Below are 26,319 nucleotides of genomic sequence, written 5' to 3'. Positions count from 1 at the left end.
GTTTTCCCAATATCACATCAAAATCCAATAAAATGAATGCTGTCTGCTCAAATAAATATCTGTTATTAGTACTCGATATGCTGTGGAATTGGGTTTCTCAGAAATGTGAATAATGTCAGCAGCTACGGGGCAGGTTTTTTCATAAGCACACATTTTTGGCTGTAGTAATGTGGTGCAGCCATAAGTGTTTTGAAGGCAGCAAGCCTTAAAGCTACTTGCTCTTTTGTTCATTTTGTAGTGTTTCAGTGTTTCTGAGATACCAGGAGCCTCTCTAAAAACAATAGGATTTTGTGTCTTTGAAAAGAATGTCTTGGTAGGAGACCATCTTGTTGTAATGAGGGGGATTTAAAATCAATTTCCAATGTAGGTGAGTAGCTGTATTTTTAAAACAAATCATGAATACAATAAGAATTAAAAATAAAAACAAATTCTCTTCTGAGCTAAATGTTAATTGCAGAACTTTATGCCCTAAGTATTAATTGCTTTTCGATTATATAAATTATTTGATTTTGATGACAAAGAGGTTTTGTCTTTCTGTAGCGATAAATTATACGTTCTGACATGGTCCGTCTCTGGATGTTGTAATTACGTTTATTTTCTTGATGGTTGTGGAGCAGGTGTATTTTATAATGTGTTATAAGATAGATTTAAATAGTCATTACAGTTAAGAGAGCTGGCAGATCACAAACGTAATTTCAGGTGGTACTTGGTACATTAAGAAAGCATTGCATATGTACAGTATAATTGAACATTTCTTCTTGCATAGTGGGATTCTGCCTGTTAAAGAGAACGAGGTCCATTTTTCTGTCCACACTGAAAGCCGAACGTGTTACACCCTTCTGTACAAAAAAGTCCCCAATAGGATAGTGATTCTCTTTGAAATTTACATCACCTGGAATATTTTGAAAATCTTGATCTTATATCTTATATATATACCTTATTCTGGTAGTATGGTATAAATCACAGTACCTTTGTCTTTTACGTAATCTTCTCCCTCTTTCCGTTTGGTGTTTCTATCGTCTTTTAGATATTGATATGGATATACTGTGTATTAGAAGATGCACTCTTCCAGGGTAGGCACTGGATTATGAACATGAGGGTTAATTCATTCATTCTGCCTTTTGTGCGCAAGTAAAGGTAAAGCTAGTGGCCACAGATAGCTGTCTCACTCCCATCAGCGCTCATCAGTGTGAGTTTATAAAAAGGAACAGTCACCCATGCTAGGAAGGGCGTTAAGAGAAGCAGCCGCAATTATGATCGAGTTATCAACCATTCTGTACAATGGCCCAGTAAAAGGTTCCCGTTGACTCTAACGTCGTGGCTGTTGAGTTTTCCTCTGTATTTTGTGCTGTGGGGAGAAGGCTGATGTGCGGGACCTCATAACACCCATGACTGCTGGTATCTGGTGCACTTCATAATAATAATAATAATAATAATTGCTTACACTTATATAGCGCTTTTCTGGACACTCCACTCAAAGCGCTTTACAGGTAACGGGGACTCCCCTCCACCACCACCAATGTGCAGCATCCACCTGGATGATGCGACGGCAGCCATAGTGCGCCAGAACGCTCACCACACATCAGCTATCAGTGGGGAGGAGAGCAGAGTAATGTAGCCAATTCATAGAGGGGGATTATTAGGAGGCCATGATGGGGTAAAGGCCAGGGGGGAAATTTGGCCAGGACACCGGGGTTACACCCCTACTCTTTTCGAGAAGCGCCCTGGGATTTTTAATGACCACAGAGAGTCAGGACCTCGGTTTTACGTCTCATCCGAAGGACGGCGCCTGTTTTACAGCATAGTGTTCCCGTCACTATACTGGGGCATTAGGACCCACATGGACCGCAGGGTGAGCGCCCCCTGCTGGCCCCACTAACACTTCAGGAGGCAGTAGCAGACCTGGCTCATGTGTCAGGTAGATAACCTCAAGGATTTACAGGTTTAAAAAATACACAGACAATGAACAATAATGATGTATAAATCAGGCTTGTTATACCAGATGTATACATCGCACAATGATTTGAATGTGATGCTTCATTAATCAGCACTCACTTCCATTTTTTTTTGTGAAACTTTTTTTTTGTAATTTATAATGATTACAGGCTTACATTTAATTCTTCATACAGTATTTTGGTAAATCTATTGGTTCTATGTGTTTTTGCTGTTCAACTGTTCAGATATCTTAAATTAAGAATGTTGTAGTATATATGGGGAAATTTGGAATGGAGGTGATTGTTGCCAACAGAAGATGATACCTATTTGGGATTATTTGTAGTGCTATAATAGGGGTCTGCCTAAAAGTGGTAACCCTAGTTTTCCCTAATTATATAAAACCTATTAGCCAGTTGTTCTGTAAATTGGAGATTCTCAAAGGACCCTAAGATGGAGAGGTCCTTAAAATTATGGAGTTGCCTAGCAACCTTGTACTATTACATTCCAGCCTGTGTGATAACATGGTATACGAGTGACATCCTATTAGCCTGAGATGAAATTCTGCAGCAATAATTTATTTTAAAAGGGGGTATTCTATAATGGAACGAGTGTCACATATTCAAATGCATTATGCTTATTATTTCATTTTTACTCAGACTTAAATCACCCTAAATGACTTATAGGAGATGGTAGAGTAAATCCACTGGCAGAGTTTGCCATTGAAATGAGAATTATCGCCTACCAGATTCAATTTCCAGCCAAGGTTAATGTCCTATAAGTAATGAGTTTTCTTTTTTTACAGTTTGGGGATTTCATCTAAAAAACAGAACAATAGTTGTTGATAGGAACGTATGGCGTGTCTAGCTCAGTAGTTCCGTTTCTGCCTCCGTTTCAACTCAGTAGTTCCTATTAAGAAATCTTTAAGCTATTTTTCACCAAATCTGTTTGTGCAAATTTTAATGTGTTTGATTTTCATGTGACCTTAAGTAAACAGGCCTTCTTTTGTAAGAAATTATTTTGACACTAGGTGACATTTTACACTTCTGCAATTATAGTTTTGAAATTCAGCTTGTATTGTGTTAATAATAATGAATGAATCCTAGAAAGGCTTTGCCCTTCCACAGTCAGTTGAACGCAAGGAGACAGTATCACACTGGTTGAAACTTTTCTCTGCCATCTTATTTTTAAAAACCCGTCTTCAAATGGGGCCCAGGGGTCAAAGCTTTTAAATCCCCAGATCTCACACACACACCCTTCGTTATTTCCATTCCAATGTCCTGTGGCGGAGATTAGCAGTGGTTTACAGATATTCAAATGCTGTTGTTTGCAAACCCCCCTGGAACACCTCCTGCCCGGCAGGCGACTGGGGTTCCAGCAGCAGTGGTGTGTGTTAACCCCACGAGTCCCTTCGCTCAGAAGCCCACTGTCCAGAGCAGGCTGAGAGAGGCGCATTTGTACTGTATGTGTGTAAATCTCTCACCACTGATATTTGGAACAAGTGCACAAACAAATTGGGATACCCTATATAAACCATAAATATTGGGTAATTTTAATATATTTTGGCCTAGTCTTACTACCATTAAAGTACAGCTTTCATTTTCTAGATACATGTATACATACGTGTATCAGGTCCATTAAATATCAGTTTATTCCTTGGGAAGTTCCGACCGCCACAAGAACTTTGTCAGCCTCTTTTCTCTTGGTGTTCAGCATCTCGTCATGCCAAGCCAAAGTATCGGCACTTGTCAAATGTTAACCACAGTTAACATTTAAAATACTAAAAATGTAGCTTAAATATTAACGTATTATACTGTATATGGTCTCCCAAAAATTCACAAAAGATTTATACAATGTAAAAAAAAAAAGGGTAAAAGTAAGAAATAAATAACAGCTGTGAGGATGATTAGTTCACAGTTTTTGAAAGTGGTTAAGTGGGTCTGTTTCTTGCAGCAGATACAGCAGCTGTCTGTTCCGTTATTCTTTGAAACTTCTATTCCTGGTGCACTATTATTTCAAGCCCTAGGAGTGCACAGCAGTCGGCATGTCTTGCAACTGAAGGTAACAATTAGGACCAGGCTGTGCTAATAACTCCTCTGGTTATTAAAGCCATTTAAGACCTTTTACATGGAGTGCAGATTCTTTGAAGGAGTCTTTAAATGACAAGCCCCTCGTGGTGGAACTTTTTCGCTTTGAATCGTCTGCAGTCTGGGCCAGACATGACAGAAAAAGTGCCTGTTTCTGCAGGCGGACAGAGAAGGATATTACAATTATCAGCATTTTCGTAACAGGAAGGAGCGCAGCAGTCTTTCGGGGTGAGCCTCTGAGACGAGCATCCTGCCGTCCTGTGTTCGCGGTCGTTTCCTTAGAACAGGCCTTGAAGAAAAGAGTGAAAAGCACAGAGCGTCGGGGGAGATGGGGAGCTGACGTGACATGTTTGTGTGATTTCCAGAACAGTTGTGGAGCTGCGTGGTGCTTTATTTTAGGCAGTTAGAAATGTGTAACCTCACGACATTTTTTTTTTATTTTAATACACTCGCCGCTTTCTTGTATCACACAGAGGTGAAACTGCGAAGTCCAACAGACTAGGAAAAATAATTAATTAAAATGTATTTAAGTAGAATTGCAGGAGTGTATTTAGCTCTTTTTACATGTCAACAGATCTAATAAGAAACAATACAGTAAATGTCCTGTGGCTAACAGAAGAGTATGAGCAAAGCAACAGAGGAGGAAAAGAAACCTTACTTGTCAACATCACGGACAATTTGTACTGTCAGGTCGAGCCACCCTCACCTGAGCAGTGAGGAGACTCTTCCTCTCCCCTCAGCGTGGCATAAAGGATAAAACAGCTGGCTTAAAGCCTCATTCCAGTCCTGGCCTGAAGATACAACATGCTGATTAATGGCTCCTTGATGCAGGCAAGACAGCAAACCAGTGCTTGAAAAACACATTACATTACCTCTGATAGCTGAGGCATCAGTAATGAGTTGAATATTAGTTATAGTTGCGAAGTAAGATGTTAAATTATTAAATGTGAAATAATGAAAACTTGCACCATTTTCATACTGTATGGCCTTTAAAGTTTCTGTCTTGCTTGATAAGGGTGCAGTTTTAACACAACACAAAAACTGAGTCAATTACTTGACTATTACAAGTCAAACAACAAAAATAGGTTCCATCTCTGTCAGATTAATAGATGCTGGTATTAACTTGAAAGCGTTCCAAGTTCCAAAACAGAACCAAAGAAGTCCTTGTATTGGGGCTCCTGAGTGGGCACACCAGTAGAGACACTCACTCACCTGTGGCTGTGCACAGTGGGCTTGGATAGCCTTGAGTAGGGGAGAGTCTTTATTATACCCAAGGGACAATTTGTTTTACAGTAGCAGATAATGTAAAGAAAAACAGAAACAGTACATATAAACATGAGCGAGAGAATGAACCGCAGAGTGGCACATGGCCACAGGTATAACTGAGAACTTGAAACCTCTTTGTCGTTCCGGTAAGAAATCTGCGCTCCGAGGGGAGGAATCGGAATTTATGAACAAAGCGTGTGAAGGCTCCTCTAGGATGGAAAGTGGTTTCGCAGGACTTGGAAGTGATAGACTTGGGGCTGGGTGGAAGGATCAGCACCAGCGTGTTCCCCAGCTCGAGCCCCGTCAGTACCCCCTCCGCTGCCCGTTCTTGCTTTTCAGTGCTGTGGCAGATGTTGCCGAATTTTCCATTTCAAAGAAAGCTGTGCGCAGTCCTCACCCCCCGATTGATGGAATGATGGGTTTAACTGTAAGCAGAGTGTATTGACAATTGGTTTCACATTACGGGGTATTTAAAAAAACACAGGAAATCTATTTTTTAGGTGTTTTTGTAGACTGTTCTCATTATAAGTGTAGTTTAGCTATAGATCTGATACCCTAAGGTTAAATAACAAAAATGTTTTGCATCAAGGCCTAGAGCTATCTAATAATACACTTTCAAGAGATGTTTTTTGTATTATGAAGTATGAATCATACCTGAGTGATTTCCCCAAGGGAGATCATTGTCAAAAAAAAAATGATGGCAAGTGCCACCATAATTCCCATCAGGAAACATCTTCATTAAAATAAAAAGAGAAGTGGCTGCTGTAAGTCTTCAGCTTCCCACAGGCCTGGAGCTCGTGATGAGTGTCAGGTGGTGAAGTGTGATCAGGAAACATCACATGGAAAATCGCTGTGGGCGCAAGAAGAAATTACCTATGGCCATGTCTGACTGACAAAGCCCAGTCCCTCAGCAGCAGACTAGGTCATGAAAGGTCATCATCCAGCCTTACCAGCTAAGCCATCATAACTTGCGTTAATCATGTAACTCAGCCCTGAGCTCCTCTACACTGTGCCAGTGCTCAGGCCAGGAAGAGCTATGTGAGCCCTGGTTTATGTGTGTTCAATAAAGAACAGTGATCCCCTTACAACAGTTTGTGTCCTGATGGCTGGAGTCTCTGCAGTTCATGAATAACTCTAATAATGCTGAGTGTTATTAACAAGAAAGCATAACGACGGTCATAACAAATTGAGAGTGAGAGTTTTGTACGAATGAAAAGCGATCTGAATATGCAGGAGAAACGCTGATTCCTGCCCTTGCTGCAACAGTATGATAAAAATGTTTACACATTTTGAGAATTGTTTTACACGTGTCTGAAGGAAGGAGCTTCAGTTCAAACGACCCACTGACACTGTGCTGTGCTGCTCTCGCTGGGGTATCTGGATAGCTCTTGGCTATGATCTAATTTGCTGCAGCAGTTTCCCAGACCATTGCCTCCTAGAAAAGTCCTTAGAGCCCACCAGAGCTCCTTTTCACTGTCATAAGTCTTGAACAAGTGGTGATTCCATTCTTGTTAAAGCAGTTAAGCAATAGTGTAAATTAACATTCTTCTAGGAAGCCAATGTGATTGTGGAGTTCAGTGCTGAATAATAATGAGAATGAGTGTCTAAACGGATTTGCATTTTAAAATGCTAACATTGATATGCAAATGAAATGCATTTCTTTGTAAATATTTGCAAACAACATGTCATCCTAAAATATACAGGAAACCTGATTTTGATCTACAAAATAATCTGGTTGCTATAAGAGGAGCACTACACAATAATGGTGTCAGAGGTGAGCTGTTACCATTGATTCTTTCATCAGTGTAAAAATATGAGCTGCAGAAAATAGTAATCAGACAACAATTTTACTCTTTTATATTGTACTTCTGGGATCATAAAATATACAGTGATAAGGTGCTAGAGGCTTGGTTCTTCACTTACATATTCATTTTTCTGTCAAAAAGACAAATACCGTATCTCTCTGGAATTCAGTGCCATTCTTACATTTAGTCAAGTACAAAGCCTGCTAGATGTAGCAAAATAATCTGCTGGAAATAATATAATAAGAGATACTAATTAAAATGATCAGATGAACTATCCAATGACAATTTACAAATTGAGAATGTCGGTGGATCAAACTAAAAGTCATGCTGAAAAAATATATATTTTATTTCTTTAGATGCTGATATCAATAGAGTACTTTACATTTCCTTCATATTTGTGTCTTATGCATGGAAAAGTACTAGATTTCAAAAGAACAAGTAACAGGTTTATTCCATGCTGAAAAAAAAGGAAAGAAAACACAACGTTTCGGCCGTGGAGCCTTCTTCAGGTACGCAGCTACCCGCCTGAACTAAAATTCAGAATACGGCTTTGCACCTCTGTCTGACTGTAATATTTGAGATAATGCCCAAGGCTAAACTCCTGCTTGACAGGTTATGTTTTCTGTGCATTCCTGTGCCAGGTTACCTGATCTGATGGTCGGTTATTAAGTATTTACAGGTAGAATGCCCAGGATAGTTTTACCAAGCACGCTGGTCCACTTGCTTCACTTCTTTCTTTTATTCGCACTTTCTTAATGAGATATATTTTTTTTCTCCATCGTGAATAAAATATGTTATCAAGAACACCCGTGAAGGCTGAATCATTATGTGTGCTGTAGTTCTGCTACTGCCTGTGTCCGTCAGAGAAAGTGTAGATTTTCTTGCTCTTTTTAATTTATTTTCTGTGGACAATGTTGAACTGTTGACATGAACTTAAAGCTTTATGAGATGTGATTAATGAGGTGGGTTTAAAGATAATAGCCACAGCTTATACAATGGTATAATTTGTAATACCACACAGAATTCTGTGTAGAGAAATCTGAATAACTTTAATTCCCATTAAACTCTTAATTCTGTCTGAGAGATCTGAATAATGTTCATTTAAATTACTTGCTTAATATTTTAGGATTTGTGTCTTATTTCAGCAAAAAAATAAATAATAAATTGAGTCTCTGGATGTTTGGAAAAACTGTTTTTATGAGTGTCATCACATGGTTTCAGATTGGGTATCATAGTTCTTCCTTTTCTTATGTGTGAGATTAAACGAGAGTTTACTAGAAAGGTTTGTGCTCAAAATACATAGCTTTGCTGGAATTACAACATGCACATCACATGGTAAAGTAGTTATTCGCCGTTGTAAAGACTTATAAAGACACTCAACTCTTCATTACTGTTAGAAAGGCCATTACACAAATTCCAGTCTGAATTCTGTAAGTCTCAAGACATTTACACTGAAATATATTTTTGTCTAATTGTATTTTACACTTAAATGCATTATACACATAATTTAAAAATGCAAAAATTAAACCCAAAAATGATTATGGCAATGGAATATGTGTTATATTCAAAGCAGCTAAGTTGTGAAGTTATTATATTTATACACAGAAGTCAGGGAAATCATTGACTTCGGAAATATCAGATCAGAATCAGTAAAATTTTGTTTTGGAGACTGGTATTTGTTTTTTATGTTTACTTTCATTTTTCAGTAAGTAACATTTTAGTGAATCACCTTTATAATAAAAAGAATCTCATCTAGCTCTCGAGGTTCGTGAAGTAAGCCAGGGCATTAGCTGGGTATGTTTTCCAGACTGCTGTTCTCAGTCCTAAATGCAGTTTCCACTTGTGCTGTCTGGCCTGTGTTTCACTGCAGATGACTGTAATACTCCGTATTTCTCAGGCCTCAACTTGAAAGTGTTATTTATTTTTTAGTGATGGAGATATATTTGTGAAGATGAAACCTTTACAGAAGCACAGAAAATATTGATTTGAAAGCAGCACTTTCACTCTGTCACAGACTACATGTTGACCATTAAAACCTCCCCTGGAAGCACTTGACTGCTACGTTTTAGACCATACAGCCATCTGAGCTATAACAAGCACTACAGGTGTGCTCTTGGCTCATGAATACAGAGCTTCCATTTGCAGTCTAGAAAATTATAAGTGCTATACTGAGAATGGAGAGTGAAATAACCAGTATATTTTACAGTGTTCTGATAAAAAAAGTAGATGAAAAGGACATTCCCATTTATTTTTCATTTCACCTCTGTGGATCAAGAGATTAGGTAGTAGGCTTCTGCCGTTTCATATTGGTACAGTTTGTTACAGACAACGTTGCCCGGTTCTGAGTTCCTGTCTCCCTCAGACTGCAGAGCTGTGGAGAGACGTGGCTGTTTTTCTGTTAGGAAATTCCCAGAGGCGTGGAAGTGTCAGGTAGCTGTGATCTGAAGCTGGTGTGAGTGGTTCTGACATCGGGATCTCACTTTAACAGATATACGTGACTTTTGCCCTCTGTACATTTCTTTAACCGCCTGCAACAAGACTTTCTGTTGCCCATGACACGAGCACGCTGTAAGCATTACTTGCATTACCTCGCTGTCTTACTGTCTTCTACTGCGCCTTTGATTTCGCAGTGCTTTCTCTATCATGGTGGTGTGTAGTGTCTTACTCCCCCATGTAAAACATTGTTTACTGCACTTTACAGGGTTAGTTTCTAACCAAATGTTCTCTCTGACCCACTTTGGAAAGAAGACCCAAGGGTATTAACCCAGTACAGTAGCTTGGAGTCCCTAGTACATGATTTTTCTACATGTTGACTTCAAGGCTGAATAGAACACTTTTTTTGCCTGCATAAAATTTTATGCTTTATATATGAAATATGAATTTATATATATGCTTTTATTTTTATATTCTAGATTTATATATATATATCTGTGCTTTGAAAGTATGTCTAGAACCTACTCAATAAACTCTGCGTCTCACCTGGCACTTCAAAGGCTCTTGTTTCCTCAAGCAGGAATCAGAATTTGTCTCTCTCGTTCTTCCTCATCTGTACATCACAGAAGAACACATGCTTGTCTAATCTTACATTAAAACATGCATAAATGTTGATATATCTTCCATTACAACCCAGGGAGTCAGTTTCTGGATGACAGAACAGCCTTTGTTAGTCCTGCAATATACTCACTAAAAGTCTCCTGTATTTTTAATAATTCCCCAAGCCATCTACCAAGTTATTGCTAGAAATGTTATTAATAGTAGTTTAATTGGAATAATTTCTGAGTGCTATTAAACATGTCAGCCTATTTCATAGACATGTGGCTTACCCAATAAATCATGCAGTATTTCAGTTTTCCAATTCTGGTTGTTTTTTCCGTACTATATTTAGAACATTTGTGCATTTGTTTCATCAGGTGATTGTGAGACTGTGTAGGCAGGTTGATGGCCGAAATAATTCATTTTGCAGATACCAGTTTAATGTTAAAGTTCAATGATAACGTAAATAGTAGTACCAGAAACATAAAGGTATATTGTTATTTTACTCATCTTAAGTACATCATTTTAATAAACCATACACTTGTGGAAATTCACTTATTTAAGCATATTTACCACTTTCTGGCTTTTCTGTTACGTTTGGACAGAGGCCACCATTTTGCAATTGCATCTGTTGCAGCCTGTTGGTAGCCTGTCTGTATTGCCTGTTTGTCACAACAGCCATATGCCCAGCTTTCTCTCAAGATGAGGTCTTGGATAAATTAGCTTCTCGCAGTCAAACAAGCTGGGTGTTTCAAATGACCTGCCCACTTTAGGGTGAAGTATCTTCAGCATGTTTAGTTAGTTCTTCAGAAATATACTGTATGTGTTCTTTTGCTTAGAATGATTTGTTATACGTTTATATAATTGGATATAGTTTCAGGTTATACTTGGATCCTTTGTTTAGATCTGCAAATGTGTGCTAAATTGCAAAGGAGCAGGTTTCTGTGTGTTGAAGTAGCTAATTTGGTGAGCTCCTGTATTGATTTGCAAGGCTCAGTCCCACTCGTAATTATCACAAAGGTGCTTGCACATCAGTGTTAATGGAATGAAGTGACCTGTCATTATTAATTTACCTTCATGCCACCTGTCTTGAGATCTGCAGGCAGTTTGGAAGACCAATTCAGAATTTACTTAGCCTATTTTGTACACACGGACACTTACACATGTGTACTGTACATAACTTCCCTTTTGAAAAGTCTTAAAAATATTTATGTATATGACATAGAGCTGCAACATCTAAAATATACAGTGTCATATCAGAGTACAATATGAAGACATGTGCTTTAGTTTCATTGGAATATTTTGAGTATTTATTCCGATGTGAAAATATCTTCATGAAGGGGTTTTTGATGATATGCTAACTATGTACTGGCTGTGGGAGTTTGCCGTCTAATTTTAATAACTTGTGGCAATTAACCACTGACCTGATCTTCAAAAATAAAAAGGGACACATATGATTAGTGTTGTGAAGACTGTGATTACTGCTTGACCCAGCAAATAGGAGCCCTCGCTTTGCATTCTTTTTTCTGTTGTGGCTCTGCATCATAATTCATTTATCAAATCCTGTAGTTAGAATTCTTGAAGTTTCCAGATTCACCTTTTCTGGCCTTTCCACACCTAGTTAAAAAACAGGGAAAAAAAACCCTCCAAGGACAGAAAGGAATGGTTCAGAATTGCTGCACATATTGAACTCATGAATAATTCAGACATACGGCATTGCAGTAGTGTAACAGAAATAAAAAACTGATGGCGTGAGGTGGCTCTGTCTGTGCCCTCGCCAGGGGCTTCCAAACTGGGGCTCATCGATCAGCACCAGACCGTATTGGAATTAATCCCGCTAACAACTCTTCCTGTTGTGCTTCATTAGCAATATTTGTGTTTTCTATTTGTTTCCCTTTTAGGGCATGGTGGGCTAAACTGTTTCCAATTAGGTGATAAGGCTTAAGACGTGTGTCTTTTATGACAAAGTCTCCTGTCCTCTTCTGCAGTTGGTTTCTTCACACTTGTTCTTATGGGCTTTTTGATTATCTCTGCACTGGAGTTGCGTTTCTGAGATATGTATTTATCTTTTAACTGCCGAATCAGCTTTACACACCTCAGGCAATATCTGTGTTATCTTAATTGCATCCAAGGTTTATCTTTATGTAAGATGACTCATCAGAGCACTAAGACAACTGTAGTTTTCACACAGGTATAGAACACAAACACTGCTGCCCCTTGTTCTTCACCTTATCAGTACGTCCCATCGGCACAAAGAAGCTACCTTAAATCTTCACAGAGGAAGGCAAGAGACTATCAAGGTGCATGCTTTTGGATGTTTTGGGTAAACTTTTATTTAGCCTGTCTGAATATCCCATAATTCATAATTCCCAGACTTCTTGTCTGGTTAAACTAATAGTGGTAGACCAGCACATAGTGCCTGAGTGTCTGTCAAACAGACGTGGAAGAGCTCAGTTTAAAATACCAGTGTTTATTTTTTTTCTCTCTTACTAAAAGTGAAGGAGAGAGCTGAGGTCTGAAGCACAAGCCCCTTACAAATGTTGTATCTGTATATACTTGATGCAAAAAAAAAGAAAGTAAGAAAAGTTCAAGGGAAGGTCAGTTTCACGCTGGAAAGCAGGAAGAAGAAGAAATAAAACATTTTGTCTCCTAGCCAGAGCCAGGCTAAGTCTACTTGTCGTGGTCCATGATGGAACAGATTCCACAGGAAGAGGTAAGTTCTCAGTTCTACAAGACTAAGGATTGGGCTTGCACACTTAGCAGCAGACCGTCAGCAGAGGTCTTCCCGGGAATTAAACCAGTTCCCCACGCGGGCCCAGACCCCGAGAGACGAGGTGGTCTTCTAACGTGTGGCTGAAAGACGGGCGCAGAGAGGTGGGGTTAAGGTTTATGAGGCATGGGGGGGTCCTTGTGGAACAAATGGGGCGCAGGATGAGTTTCACCTGACAGGGCGCCGAGGTGTCGGGGAGGCGTGAGAGCAGGTAAAATAGGGGACTGGGGGCCAATGAGTGAGCGACAGGGCTCCTCGGGGCTGCCCAGGACAAACCTCCAACTAATTACACATCCATTGCTTAAAGCTTACCGTTCAAAGCCAGACGTACAAGGAAGAAAACACAAGAGAACTGCAGCAGCTTTGACCTCATAGAGAAAACTAAAACAGAGATGAATAATGACACATTTTCCAAGATAGTCGCAGTTTTGGAGTGAAAATGAACCAACCACACGGCATTAGTGTGGTAAACAACGGGCTGAGATGGATACTAGTACTTAGTGCTCATCTGCTCGTGCATATTGCCACCATCGCCCCAACTGACACCACCCTGAAGGTACTCCGACACTGATTTTGTTTTGGTTGCTGTTGTGGGGATGGCTACTTTATGTTAAAAATATTCTCTAAAAAGAGTTTAATTGCAAAAATGTGCAAGGCAGATGTGTTATTCAGATATGTTATATACATGTGCAAAGAGTGATGTGAAGACAGCATTGATGGAATCTAGGTGTTGATGTAGATTATTCTATGTCAAGGCAAGGATGGGAAGCAATAAAAAAAACAAAATGCCAGGGTATTTACAGAATTTGTGTGTCTTATGCTTTAACTTTTCAAGACCCGTAAGACCATGCCAAAAACTGATATTTTGCCCTCTGAAAGGGTTTAAAGAAGAACACCAGAAATGATTCTTGGGGACTGCCATATACAGACATCATTCTAGAACAAAGGAGATTTGGATGAGATGAGATCTGAGCGTAGGGACTCCCAGAGGGGCAGTTTCACACTCAGTAGTGGAACAAGTACATGGGGTCATAACTGCAAACTAAAGGCCATTTTAGCCATTTAGGAGACAGAATAGAAAACACAAAGACTACTGGGAATCTGGAGCAAGCTTCCCAGACAGGTGGTTGATGCCTAAATCATGGCTTTCCTTCTTAACATTAATTTAGCACATGAGCAAGCATGGCAAAGTGGCTTGCTCTTGCTTGTTTTTTCCTGTTTTTGTAGCTGTCAGCTTTAGTTTGGCTGTTCATGGTGGTGGAATCAGTCCAGGTATTCAGGTCAGGTATCTTGGTGCCATCTTTGATCTGAGTCTTGTGTTTGAAACGCACGGACAGTGTAATGTTTTTAAAATCTTTGCAACACTACTAGAATCCATTCACCTCTCTCCTTGTCTGATGCAGAGGATGCATTTGTCTTTGTCGAGGTTTGAGCAATGCAATGGCTGTGGCTGAAATGCAGTGCTGGCTGCAGTGTCCACACAATGGTTGCAATATGTTCAGAATGTAGCTGCTCAGATCTAAATTGAAATGAAATGTGGGGAGTATATCTCCGCTGTTTTTGCTTCTTTACACTGTCTCCCTGTGGACTCCAGAATGAGGTTTAAAACGCTGCTGCTCACCTTTAAGGATCTGAGTGGTCTGGCCTCTGGCTGCGTCAGTGAGCTGTTCTCTGCCCTCTCCACCCACGCGTGCTTTTGTGCTGCTTGGACTCTGGCCGTCTTTCTGTTCCCAAAGCAAGGCTTTGCTCTGTTGCTGACTCTCTTTCGCTCTTCCTCCACGTTAAATATATTAGGTTAATACAGTATATTAATGTTTTCCTAATGTTTTGCTTTAGAATTAATCGGAAAGCACCTAGATGCTGTTTCCTGAAAGGTGCAGTGAAAATAGTAAAACTTATTATCACGTGCATATTTTGCATTTAATTCTTACAGTTTTATGTTTGAAGATTACTTAATACTTCAGAAATGTACTGTACATATATCATTGTCCTTAGAGCAAAGTGTTCCGAGTTAATATAATTTGATGTAGTTCCAGGTCGTTTGTTTCGAGTTGAAGTGATGTACTGAAACCTGCAGCCAGGCTTGTGCTGTAGAGTCGTTCTGCTCCTGCTGTCATTCTCCTTTAATGAGCCCAGGACCTGTTCTGCTCATGGGCACTGTCTTTCAAGCTCATAAATTATGAAGTGTTCAGAAACTGCCTGCCTAATTGGCATCGAAAGGTTGATGGTCTCCTCTTCACTTTCATGCTGCACAGCTGCCTTTTATCACTGCTCTTCGTTATAAATATGCTAAACTTAAAAAAAATGTTAGTTACCCCGTTTACCAAAAGGCAAAGAATGAGCCGTTGAGTGTAAGTGACCGTTCGTCTTCCACACAGGTCATCATACCGATTGCATTTTAAAAGCCATTGATGTTTGTTTACAAAGCTTTGTCTTCGGTTGACTTTTCCACCATCGAGGGTCCTGTCTGCCTTCACAGGGCTTGAAACAGGGGGAAGGACTCGGAGCAGCAGCTCTGTTTAGCGGTTTAAAGTAGCTTGACCACCAGAGGTGCCTTCAGAATGAAATATCTTTACAGCTCTAAGTGAAGATGCGACTCAGGCAAGCTGGTGTTTTCAAGGTTTCAGACTGACAGTCGGAAATACACTAAAATAGCAGGTTCTATAATCCTTCTGTGTCACGGTCCTTTGTGCACTCTGGATATTATGACCTTGAAGATTTTCTATTATAGCTCCAATGGATGATTTTTTAATTTCTTTCTATTACAGTTGTTATGTACTGGCCTCAGTTTTGTCCTGTGCACCTACATTTTTAGTTTGTAAAATCAATTAATAGTATACAATAAAATGCATTTTTTTTATTTATGAGTTCTTTTCAAGAACCTCACTTCACTGTTCAGTAAGATACAGGATTAAAAAAACGTAAAATAACCATTAAAATTTAAAACGTAAAATAATCAAGTTTTAAAGTGGGTTTTAAACATGGTGACATTCGCATCTCCAGTCTCTAATGGATTTGCCAGTTAGCTGCACAGATGTGCTCCTGCTCTTGAGAATGCTCTGTGGCAAATTATGTGGAACCTAGTCTGCAGCAGGTACTTGACTCAGCAGATCTCATATTAGGAGCAAGACTCTTCTCGTGGAATAAAACCTTAAAATAATCAGGTGCTTTATACATTAACATAAAAACTAACTGTACCTTCAGAAATTAAATTGGTAAGTAGTTTAAATTGTCAGTCTTAGCATCCATCCAACCACTTTCTAACCACCTTATCCAGTTCGGGGTCTCGGGGAGCCAGAGACAGGTACAAGACAGGGCCCATCCTGGACGGACGCCAGTCCCCCACAGGACAGACACACACACTCACTCACCAGGACTGATTTCCCCAGGAGCCAGTTAACCTGCCAGCATGTCTTTGGACCCTGGGAGGAAACCCACGCGAACACGGGGAGAACATGCACACTCCCCACAGAATAGCACCCCAGGGATCGAACCCGGGACACTAGCGCTGCTAGCAATGTTATCAAGCATTGCATAAGACATTTACTGAAGGAATGAAGGGATAAAAGTAAATTATAAATAGGTAGAAAATTCACATCATTATTTTTTATTACTGCTTAAATTTTTTTTTTTTCTGCTGGTAGGATTTTCCCAGTTTCTCAGTTCCTCTACCCAGATAATGAATTTCTCAATTAAGTAAAGCTAACTGATGAATCTTGATGCACATAAATCTGTATTAGGAAGTGAATTGGAAGAATGCAAAATGGCACACCAATATACACTGAAGCTGTTTTCCTTTTAGGTTTTTGTTACGTAAATTGTCAACAGATGCTTGCATAATCAATTTAAATAATAAAGCACAAGGATGATTTGCACCTGAACTAAGGAAGAGGGAAATTAATTAAGCATTTCGATGGTCCCTGAAAAACAGCACTCAGTCTCCTCTCTAAACCGAGCGATGAACAAAGAGTCTTAATTGTTATTCATTAATCACACTGCTGTGAAATCTATGTACGTACTTTTTTTTAGTTCTTCATCAAAGACATTCTTAATTGCTTTATTATATTAGAAATAGAGGAGGCACAGGTTGTACTTCTTTCAAAAACAGTTCAAAGAAAAATGCCATTCCCTGCTTTATAGCCTAATCAAATGAACATAAAACACGAGAGCATTTAACACTGATAAATCTAGTCATAAATACTAGATGTAACTCTTCAGGTTTGTTGCACTAAAAAGTTTTCATTTCATCACATTTTCCTAAGATTTGTGCCTGCATTTTAACTCAAACTCTTGGGTACGTTGTTTGTAATTAAATGGCTGGTTCTCCCTCAAGATCTGAAAGATAGAAATCCCCAGACTGTCTTGTTAGTAAGCTAAGGAGCTCTTCCTTTATCCTGTATGCAAGCAAAAGTACAATTTTACTCCTCAGTTTAAAAGAAATTGCTTTGATCAAGCACAGCAAATATAACACAAATATAATAGTTTATTTGGGTGATGATTGTATATATAAAGGAAAATTATCTAAGAAGGTAAATACTGGTTTATAAACTGGATATGTACTGCAATGGAATCTAAGCATTGCTTTTCTGATTTCTGATCTTCTGGGACGGCTTGGAAAGAAATGTGTGTCCTCCAGGGTGTTCAGGCTTTAAACTGTCTCCTGTTTGACTTGGGCTGAGAGAGGAGCCCGCAAAACTCTGCCAGGGCGCAGCGCCTTGCTGGAACAGTGTGGAGAGCCCTGCCGTTTACTTTGCTTTTTGAAGTCACACCTGGCAGAAGACAAGAGGGCTTTTGGTGTCTTGTGCTCCTACCGCTCCTGCTCAGTTCTGGGTCGTATGGCTTTAAAAATGAGTGCAAATACCTCACCTCCCTGTTGGGAAGATAGAAAGAACGCGTCATCTTTATTCAGTCTTTCTGTCTTCTCTCAAACCCGACAGAACACTTCGTGCACTAGCCACAAGACGTTCGAGATGCTCCACCGCCAAAATGTTGTTTTTCTTTCTTTTTCCAGCACGGAATAAAATTTCACTTGCTCCTTTGCTAGCCACAAGAAGAAAATTAGTTGTTAGCAGACTGCGAGTCTTTGGCAGATAAAATCCAGTTGCACAATAGACAGTTACCCCTTATAAACTGTACATACTTATAGTCAAACCTAATAAAACCCTACTGAAAGGTTTTCCTTTCAAAATGATGAGCTCTTAAGTAAATGTCTGTTCACAAATTCTTTACTATTTAACTTTGAGACTGTTAATTTGAATCCTCTCCACTAAGCAGTTTTCTTCATGAAATTAGTATGCAAAATACCGTATGATTTCTTGGTATTAGTAATAGTACTGTATTAGCTGTCCACAAGTGTCAGTATGTACCAGAATCTAGCATAAATTAATTAAAATATGAACCATGTGATTTTTAAACACTTCAGTCATGTGTACTGATTAACTGGACAGCAAAAGTATCAACCAGTTTGCTGGTATAGACTATCAGCTATGAGAAAATGGCTAATGTCCAGAGCTCAGGCCAGTCCCCCATACAGAAATGAGAGTAATGAAGGCTTTAGTATTTAGTATTCATTCACTGGGCACGACTGGTATTTTTTCCCTATAAAAGTCAGTCTTGCCACCCTTTTTCTCTTGTTTTCCCAGAGCACAGTCAATAGCCATATAGCCGGCCTTCACGGCCTTTGGCAACCATTTCCTCAAGGAAATATAGTTGTTTACAAAACATAGCCATCAATAAAGAACGTTGCAAAGACGGCAGCTAAAATAATTGCTGGTTTTAAACATCTTGAAATATTTTTATTGCTTTTTTAGGAGGATTAGTATTTTCTCATGCATTTGTGGGAATCTGTGGATGTCATAATTATATGTCATTGTCATTAATTCTGCATGTGCAGCAGAGGAGACTGGCATTAGATAGTTTTCCTGCAAACAGTCAAACCCAGGTGTTAGAAAGTGTAAGATTATTAAATCTGTTAATATTGATTCTTCCTGCTATCGAAGTGATTATGAACACTGTAAAATAAATGAAAATCTAATCTGTCATGTTGCCAGAACTGTCACATAATATTCATCTGTTTTTTTTTAAGTTCTTTACTCTATATTTAGAAAATAACCGGGTGGCAGTGATCTCAGTAAATGTCAGTCTAATTCCCCACACAGAAACATGCGATTTTACTTTATTGGCAATGACCACATACTGTACTTTGCACAACTGAAAAGAGGAAACGACAGCACCACGTATTTGGATTTATATACTGTAAGTAAAAGTCCTTGCTGCTGGTGGAGGTTATTTCAGGACAGAGAATAGGGTCACGGTCCCTCTGTAGGTGATCAGTTTGCTTACTTGGGGGTTTTTAATGGAGTCAGGCAGTGTTGAACTCGGCTAAGTTCATCAAACATTTATCAGGGAATGTGTTGCTTGGATTGTTAAGAAACGATCCTTTTAAAGGCACCTTTCAGAACGTGTTAAATTAAGCAGCAGGAAAAGCAGACGTACCTGCTGCTGACTCAGAATTATTTTCAAGATTCAACCAAGTGTGTGTAAACATGTCTCCAATATAATGTATAAGAAAACGTTCTACGACTGATGTTTAAAGAGGAGATGGTGAAACCTGACATAGTATACCAATGACATCACTATTAAGTGTTTGAATTAAAGGATATTTGCTACTGAAGAATACAACTAAAAAATATGCAAACAAATATAGGACTTCAGAGATCCATAAATTTTCATATTATTGGCATTAACTGAAGAGGAGTTTTACAGAAAGGGCTTTGTGAAAGCTGAAAGCGGATTGTTACTGATTTGTTTTGGCGGGAGGGGATCCCAGGACTGGGTTCAAATTCAGATTCTCAATGTTAAATTGAAATGATGGATCAAAGGGTCAGCATAGCTCTAGTAACTTTTTTATGAGTTGTTTGCAATATATGCATATCAGGGTAACCGCTTCTACAGAGCAATAAACCAGGTATTTGTCACGGCGTTGGAGGTGCTGTAACACCACACAGATAATGTTCCTTTTATCATCCATTAGCCATGGACTGATCGTTTTCAAAGCAGTGCTTGGCCCATTCACCCATCCTTAGCAGGGCTGAAGGGGAAAGGGGAAAACGGTAAATGCTGTGTTATTGTCTTTATCTTTGAATCTCCGCTGTTACTGCATTATTCAATTCATTAGTCACCCAAGTTAATTTTCTACACCTGCTTTTTGTTTGGAAGTGTACGCATACCGCTGGGCCTGAAGGCCAAAGCACATTAACCCAGACAGCCATCTAGTTCTCAAGATCAAGAGCATCAAGAGCATCAGGTGGTGCTGTCTGCTGTACTGGGTCCTGTCCTGAGAGGACAGTGCCAGTAAGAATCCCATGGAGCACACTCTTCTGTCACCATAGGTCATGACAGTTTACTGGGCCACTAGTGGACCAGTTTCTTGTCCTACCTGTGCACAAGCCTTGCTGGGAGAGAGAGAGCCTCACTCCTTCTGTGCTGCAGTTTCCAAGCACGCTTGTGTTGCTCTTGAGTGTCCTCATGACCCAACTGCTGCCTGTGTCCGTTGTAGCAAACACAGACACGTCATGATGAAATACAGTAAGAGGTCTGAAAATCTTTGCCATTTCTGCTGATGCTGGTGAAGTAGATTTTTGTGTGTGACGTGTGACATTTTTCCAAGAGTCCTCATTTTCTTTTCCAGTTAAAAAAGACGTGTTGACATTTTGTGGGATAATCAGTTTTCTTCCAGGGATATTAGTGTGTGTGGTCGTCGATTGAAATTTGGCATGATTGCTGCTGTACAGAAAGTGTGCATTAACTAAACTTATTGGCATTCAGCTTTTACTGTACGTTTCAAAATGATGGCATTACTTACAGATTCTTGTATCTTTTTTTAGACTTTCCTCTGATTCCAGAGTGTAGTCTTGAATCTGAGCATGCCGTGCCGAGTATAAATCTTCTTGTTTTAGTCACGTTAATTAGCTAAAGAGCCTTCCTGATCTCATATCCCGGTTGCCTGGCAACAGCAGTGCAGCACAGCTGCAGAACGGAAGCCTGTCGAGGTGTCATTTTCAATAGCAGCGAACATCTATTAGTGAATTCATAAACTTCTAGCAGGGACTCAGAGTCACTCTCCTTGCCTTAGAGCCACATCTAGCACAGGTAATTGAAATGAAATCTCACAGGTTCCTGGAGAAAACTCACTGGTGCACGACGGAGAAACTCTTTCTGCCCCTGACCGTGAATTGTAATGCATGTCCCTCCTTATCTCGTTGAAGTCTTATAATAAGCTAAACTGCCGTGAATAGCAGGTTGAGTTCAGATCTGTTTAGAGCCACAGAGCCCTAGTGCAGCTTTCTTTTTACAGTTGACATCTGTGGCAGAATCACTCCAGCGCTGTTGTGTCTGTCGTGCGTTTGGATACAGATTTGTCATTGGAAAGAAGGGGAAAGCTTGACAAACCAGGGCAGGACCATTCTGGTAAATCACCACGGCTGGTACACTGTTGACTTTCGATGAATGTTTGTTTCATCATTAAATAGAAACATGCTTTTGCAAGGCAAAGAAATGTGATCCAAATCTCATACCAAATCAACTCACTGAAAAAACAGTAAAGGTGTCAGACAGCCCCAGTCTGAATCCGCGCAACAGACTACCCATCTTTGACCTCCAGATAAAATACCCGTTTCTCATCAAGGCTTCTCGGCGTTTCTCCGTCTCGCTGTGCTCTTTTGCAAATCACGAGACCAGCAATCTCTGTGTGCTGTTTGGCCATGGAGTGACGAGCCCCCGCCCAGTGATTCAGTCTGCTTTCAGTCTTCCCATTCATTTGCAGATTGCTGCGATTCGACACCTCCTGTAAACTGCCCCCAGCCATTCTCAGCTCGTCTCTTCTTTCTGTCCCACCCCACACCCCAGCTCTTGCCCTCGTTGCCCTGGCCCTCTGTAAGCTGTTCTACCCTTCTCTCTGCTTTTGGGCAATAATTACAACGTGAGGATCACTGATATGAATTCTGAAGAGCAGTGATGCTGATCTTCATGACTCTGGTGCGCAGGCTCTCCAGTTTGACCCCATATCTACACCCCGTTTTCTATTTAATAACCAAATCTCAATCCAAACATTGCATTTCCCCACATTTTGCCTACAACCTGCAATTTGAGAATTGTTTACGAGATACTTGATCAAAAGCTTTCTGAAAATCCAAATATTATATGCCCTATATGCCTGTTGTTACTTGTTCAAAGAACTGTAATAAGTTGGTTGGTCAAAACATACCTTTTTACAAATAAATGTTTTGACTATTACCTTCTAGGTGATCCTCTAGTCTAGTTCTTACAATCGTTTCCATAACCACACACGGGGACAAAAAGTCTTTTTGTGCTTTTGGAAAGTGCTTTTGGAAAGGCCAGAATCCCTTCGTGTGAACTCCAAGACAAAGGAATGTCGGGACGAAACCAAGCAGCCAGGCTCCCAGAACAAAGGGGTCCCCTACTGGATCTCATAGTACCAAGGGTGTTGGTCCTCCTGGGGTGAGTCATCCTATGGTGGCCCTGGAAGGCCAAACCTAACCCCAGTTCTAAAGCTGTATTTATGGAGATGGTTAAAACCACACGCACGTGAAGAGGGGGGGAAAGGTTATTGTTTGTATTGATGTTTCTTTGACCTGGGATAAAATGAAATGTATGCTGTGTGTTATTGAGATACATTTGATGCTGTTCTTTTGTAGGAAATCAAATGGATGTATTATGGATTTATAATTTGTGAATTAAGGTTATGTAAAGAAGAAATGGTTTGTTCCAAAGGGGTGGGTATATAGGCCAGCTCCTCAGCCTAATAATCGGTCAGTTGGTGAGTCAGGTAGTTGTGACCAAAAGCAGAGAGAAGGCAGTAAGAGTAATTGCAGGAGGATTTGTCTTTATTTGAACGATTATTTTTGTTCCTTTTTGGGGAGTTCCTTTTCTTGTGTGGGGAATGGAGAACACTGTAAATAAACTGCACTTACATCACTTGAGTGCTCTGCAGCTGAGCCAGGCTTTTATAGAAGAGACCTACTTCGGCCTTCTCAGGCCGCTGTGCGACAGTGCCCTGTTGTTTCTCAATAGCATCCCAGATATCTCAGATAATATTAAAATAAAAAAAACAGGATGAGGGAATAATAGAGTTGAAGACAGCTTAATCTGTAACGAAATCAGGCCATTCAGAGCTGTTTTCCTTTGCACTATTACTCAGTATTGAGTTTAAATTAGAACGATTCCAGTGTTTCAGTTTTAAAGTGTGATTTAGTCATTCAGTCCATGCATTATTCTCAGGAGAGAGTGTTTGCTTGTGTCAGTGCAAAGTTTACTTTTTAAAACGTTTCTTCCCCATGTCTAATCCTTTCAGAATAATTTCTGCTGCTTATCACCTTGCATTGTCCTTGTGACACCCTACACCCAGGCTGTTTGCCATTCCTTCTGCCTCACCACCTAATACAGACGACACCTCTTTAATATCGACGGCAGATAACCTGCTGGTTCTACCTCTGTGTGTATTTGCATAAGAGGTACCTTGTCAATGGCTTTTGGAAAGTCCAGATATTCAAAGATGAACAATATAAACAATGAAAAGTGCTTGCATGAAAGTGCTTGTGTCAAAATACATTTTGCTAAAAGCATCTCAACTTTTTTTTTCTCTTCCAGATCACTTCAAACGAGAAACACTTGCAGTGCCTTAAGGAGGGGGCTGATCTTGTCCACACTCTCCAAAAAATGTCCCAGGCTGCCAGGTGAGTTTCCTGAGGCCCCCTGAAAAGCTATTTTGAGTCTTTCAAATCTTACAGACTCACCCTCTCCTGTGATCACATTCCATTCACAACAAGCATCTCATGTTTCTAGCCTCCCTGGCGATACCCGACTGAGCCTGGAACTCCCCTCTCTGTGCCTCTCGGGATTGTATTTGTTGTTATTATTATCAAGGTTCACTTTGATCCATTGATGTGGGAGGCCACAGCAGGGCCGCATGATGAAAGATTCCTAGAGCTGTAATTTCTCTTATGGCCGGATACTGGTGTATTGTTGAGCAGCTATCAGCCTAGAGCCCAATTTGGAGTTTTTTTTCTCTAAAATGAGAGAGCAGTCCCTTTGAAGTTCAGCTGTGAAGTCTGTAACAGAAGAACATACTGGCAAAGCTTCAACTGTGTAAAGTTTTGGCAAAGCTGCAGCAAAATTCTTTGTGCAAACTTTTCACTTAAAGCTTTGTTTAGTGTGTATTATCCACCCCCCCTTTTCCCCAGAAAAGCAAGGCTCACCTGAATTCTCACTGAATGACGGTTCAAAGAAATAGACTGTAGCTGCTTGTAATTTACCCAATGATTTGTATCTTTTATTCAGAGATCCTAAATGCTATAACTGGTCTCATGTAATGCTTAGGCATTTATTAACTATTAAATGATATACTTCAAAGATGAAGAAACTTTAACTTATCCTGAATAAACAGCAACTGTTGGTCAGTTTGATCAATTATATGTAGAGACAGGCAATGCAAATAAAAAATGGTGACCAAAAAGGATGAAAAAGTGATTTCTGAACTGCTTCTTTTTCAGATCCCATGCAGATGCTGCTGTTGTTGCACTTGCTACTGAAATCCTGAAAGTCATTGGGCACTGATGCTCAGATGTAAAGAAGCAGGACTCGGGCCTAGATTTGAGTAGTGTTTTTCAGTTATCTTTTAATAAAGATTCATGCTGTACAGTTAACTTATTCATGTTTGAACTAGAAATAGGATTTATATATTTTGTGCTTTAGAAATTTTATAAGTATTTGTTGAAACATTACTTTCTGGTAGGGTCATCTAGACTCTGGCTCCTGGGCCTTCATTTCCCAGTACTCCAGTAAGCATGGCAGTGGAAAGGAGAGGCAGAGCACCCAACTGGTTTCTCCATCATTTAAAACTAAACCAACACCTGTGTTCTGATTGCTGCCACATGTGTGCTTGGACAGGTGACAGATTCAATTAACTTCCCTGCTCTCTTCACCAGGTGCCATTATCTAGTGATACACCCCCTTTCTGGTCACTTCTTGTATTACTTGTCAGGCACTTACAAACATCTGGAGGTTAAGTCCAATTCTTAAACCTGACCCAAGTGTGGAAGCCAGAGTTCAATCTTTAGTTCACAACATTCAGAACCTAAACTCAGTCATGTACATCTTCCCTAAGATAATGTAGTGAAATGCAACTGTTCCAAGACATGCAACAGTTTAGTTGGAAATTTAAAACTCTTATCAGACTGCTATAGTTCAGCAATAATATTGAAAGGATGTTAATACTTTTTAAATCACGCTAAAAAATGTTCATAGCTGACAACTGTCATTGTATTTAAAATAAAATGGACTTCATTACCTGCAAGCCTCCAATAAAGATTACTTTCAGAAAAAAATAAATGCTTTCTTTTTTGTGTTGGTTTCACTCTTACATCAAAGCAGACTAATATTTAGCACTCAGATGTTTTGCTATAAACTATACATTTGAAAATGAGCAATATGCAGCTTATCTAAATGTCCTTAATCCCAAAACACTTAAAATCAGACTCCCAGATATTTAAACAGACTATGATATCACTTTTAGCAGTAACTGCCCATGTGCAACTACATTCCATGTACTTGGTGAACATTTACTGTCTGCCAAGTTTCACAAACAGTTGCTCCTACAAAAAACAACTCAGATGCCCAAGAGAGCAATGTCCATTTTTCCAATGCAATTAATCAATGGGACTACTCTAGAGACTCCAATTAACTCCAAAGTCCTAGACATGTTCAGGTGTGTTAACATTAAGTGGTGTAGAATTATAAAGCAAAGATTCCAAAAACAATGACCTGTGTTCCAGATTGAGAAACTTTTTTTTCCAGTGCTATGCTTTTGGGGGTAAAGCATGCAGGTCTTATTAGATCAAAGTCTGTACAGGCACTTGTGTAGTTTTAAGGCAGTGTAAGGTCTTTGTATACATTTCTGCTTACACAGGTAGGATGAAGTTTTGGGTATGGAATAGTGTCAAGTCACTAAATACATTCAGAGAACGCTCCTGCAAATGTAGGGAATCTGGGTTTTTCCCCATGAAGTTGTTAAGACTAGTCATCCCATGAGGTGTGAGGTTTCATACTTATTAGAAGTCAAAGCAATTAAGTAAAATCAAGTACCCAGTTGCATGAATGCCAGAACCTTACAGTATTTGATAAAACCCGATGTGATAACTTCATCTTCACAGCATAAATATGCCGTCTCAAATACAAATCGGTAGCTCCCTCAGAGAATGCAGACATCACATTTGTCACAGAGAACAAGCTTTTACAGTTCATCCCTTTTCACTATTAATTCACCCAGGAACACACTTCCATTCACCGTGAACCTGCAACAAGGAAAATGAGCCACCTGCAATTGTAAAAGTGTCAATACTGTTGGCAA

The 26,319-nt window shown here is 39.7% G+C and overlaps 1 protein-coding gene across 3 annotated transcripts in view; it reads left to right on the top strand.

The window, feature by feature from the left end:
* ulk4 (unc-51 like kinase 4) overlaps nucleotides 1-25,301 on the top strand; it is a 113,870-nt gene extending 88,569 nt beyond the window's left edge. For 2 of the 3 annotated variants that reach the window (XM_088602194.1, XM_088602193.1), the window contains exons 36-37: nucleotides 23,562-23,647; nucleotides 24,464-25,301. In XM_088602194.1, coding sequence (XP_088458320.1) covers nucleotides 23,562-23,647; nucleotides 24,464-24,527 — 150 coding nt within the window. In that variant the 3' untranslated portion in view covers nucleotides 24,528-25,301. Of the gene's footprint in view, nucleotides 1-19,926; nucleotides 22,413-23,561; nucleotides 23,648-24,463 lie in introns of those variants that run through there. The other variant, XR_015925789.1, reaches the window with a different exon arrangement.
* The last annotated feature ends 1,018 nt before the right edge of the window (nucleotides 25,302-26,319 follow it).

This window comes from Lepisosteus platostomus, chromosome 12, assembly GCF_059453375.1.
Source record: "Lepisosteus platostomus isolate fLepPlt1 chromosome 12, fLepPlt1.hap1, whole genome shotgun sequence".
Taxonomy (NCBI): domain Eukaryota; kingdom Metazoa; phylum Chordata; class Actinopteri; order Semionotiformes; family Lepisosteidae; genus Lepisosteus; species Lepisosteus platostomus.
The sequence above is the reverse complement of the archived record's forward strand: the minus strand, read 5'-3'. Positions and strand labels throughout refer to the sequence as shown.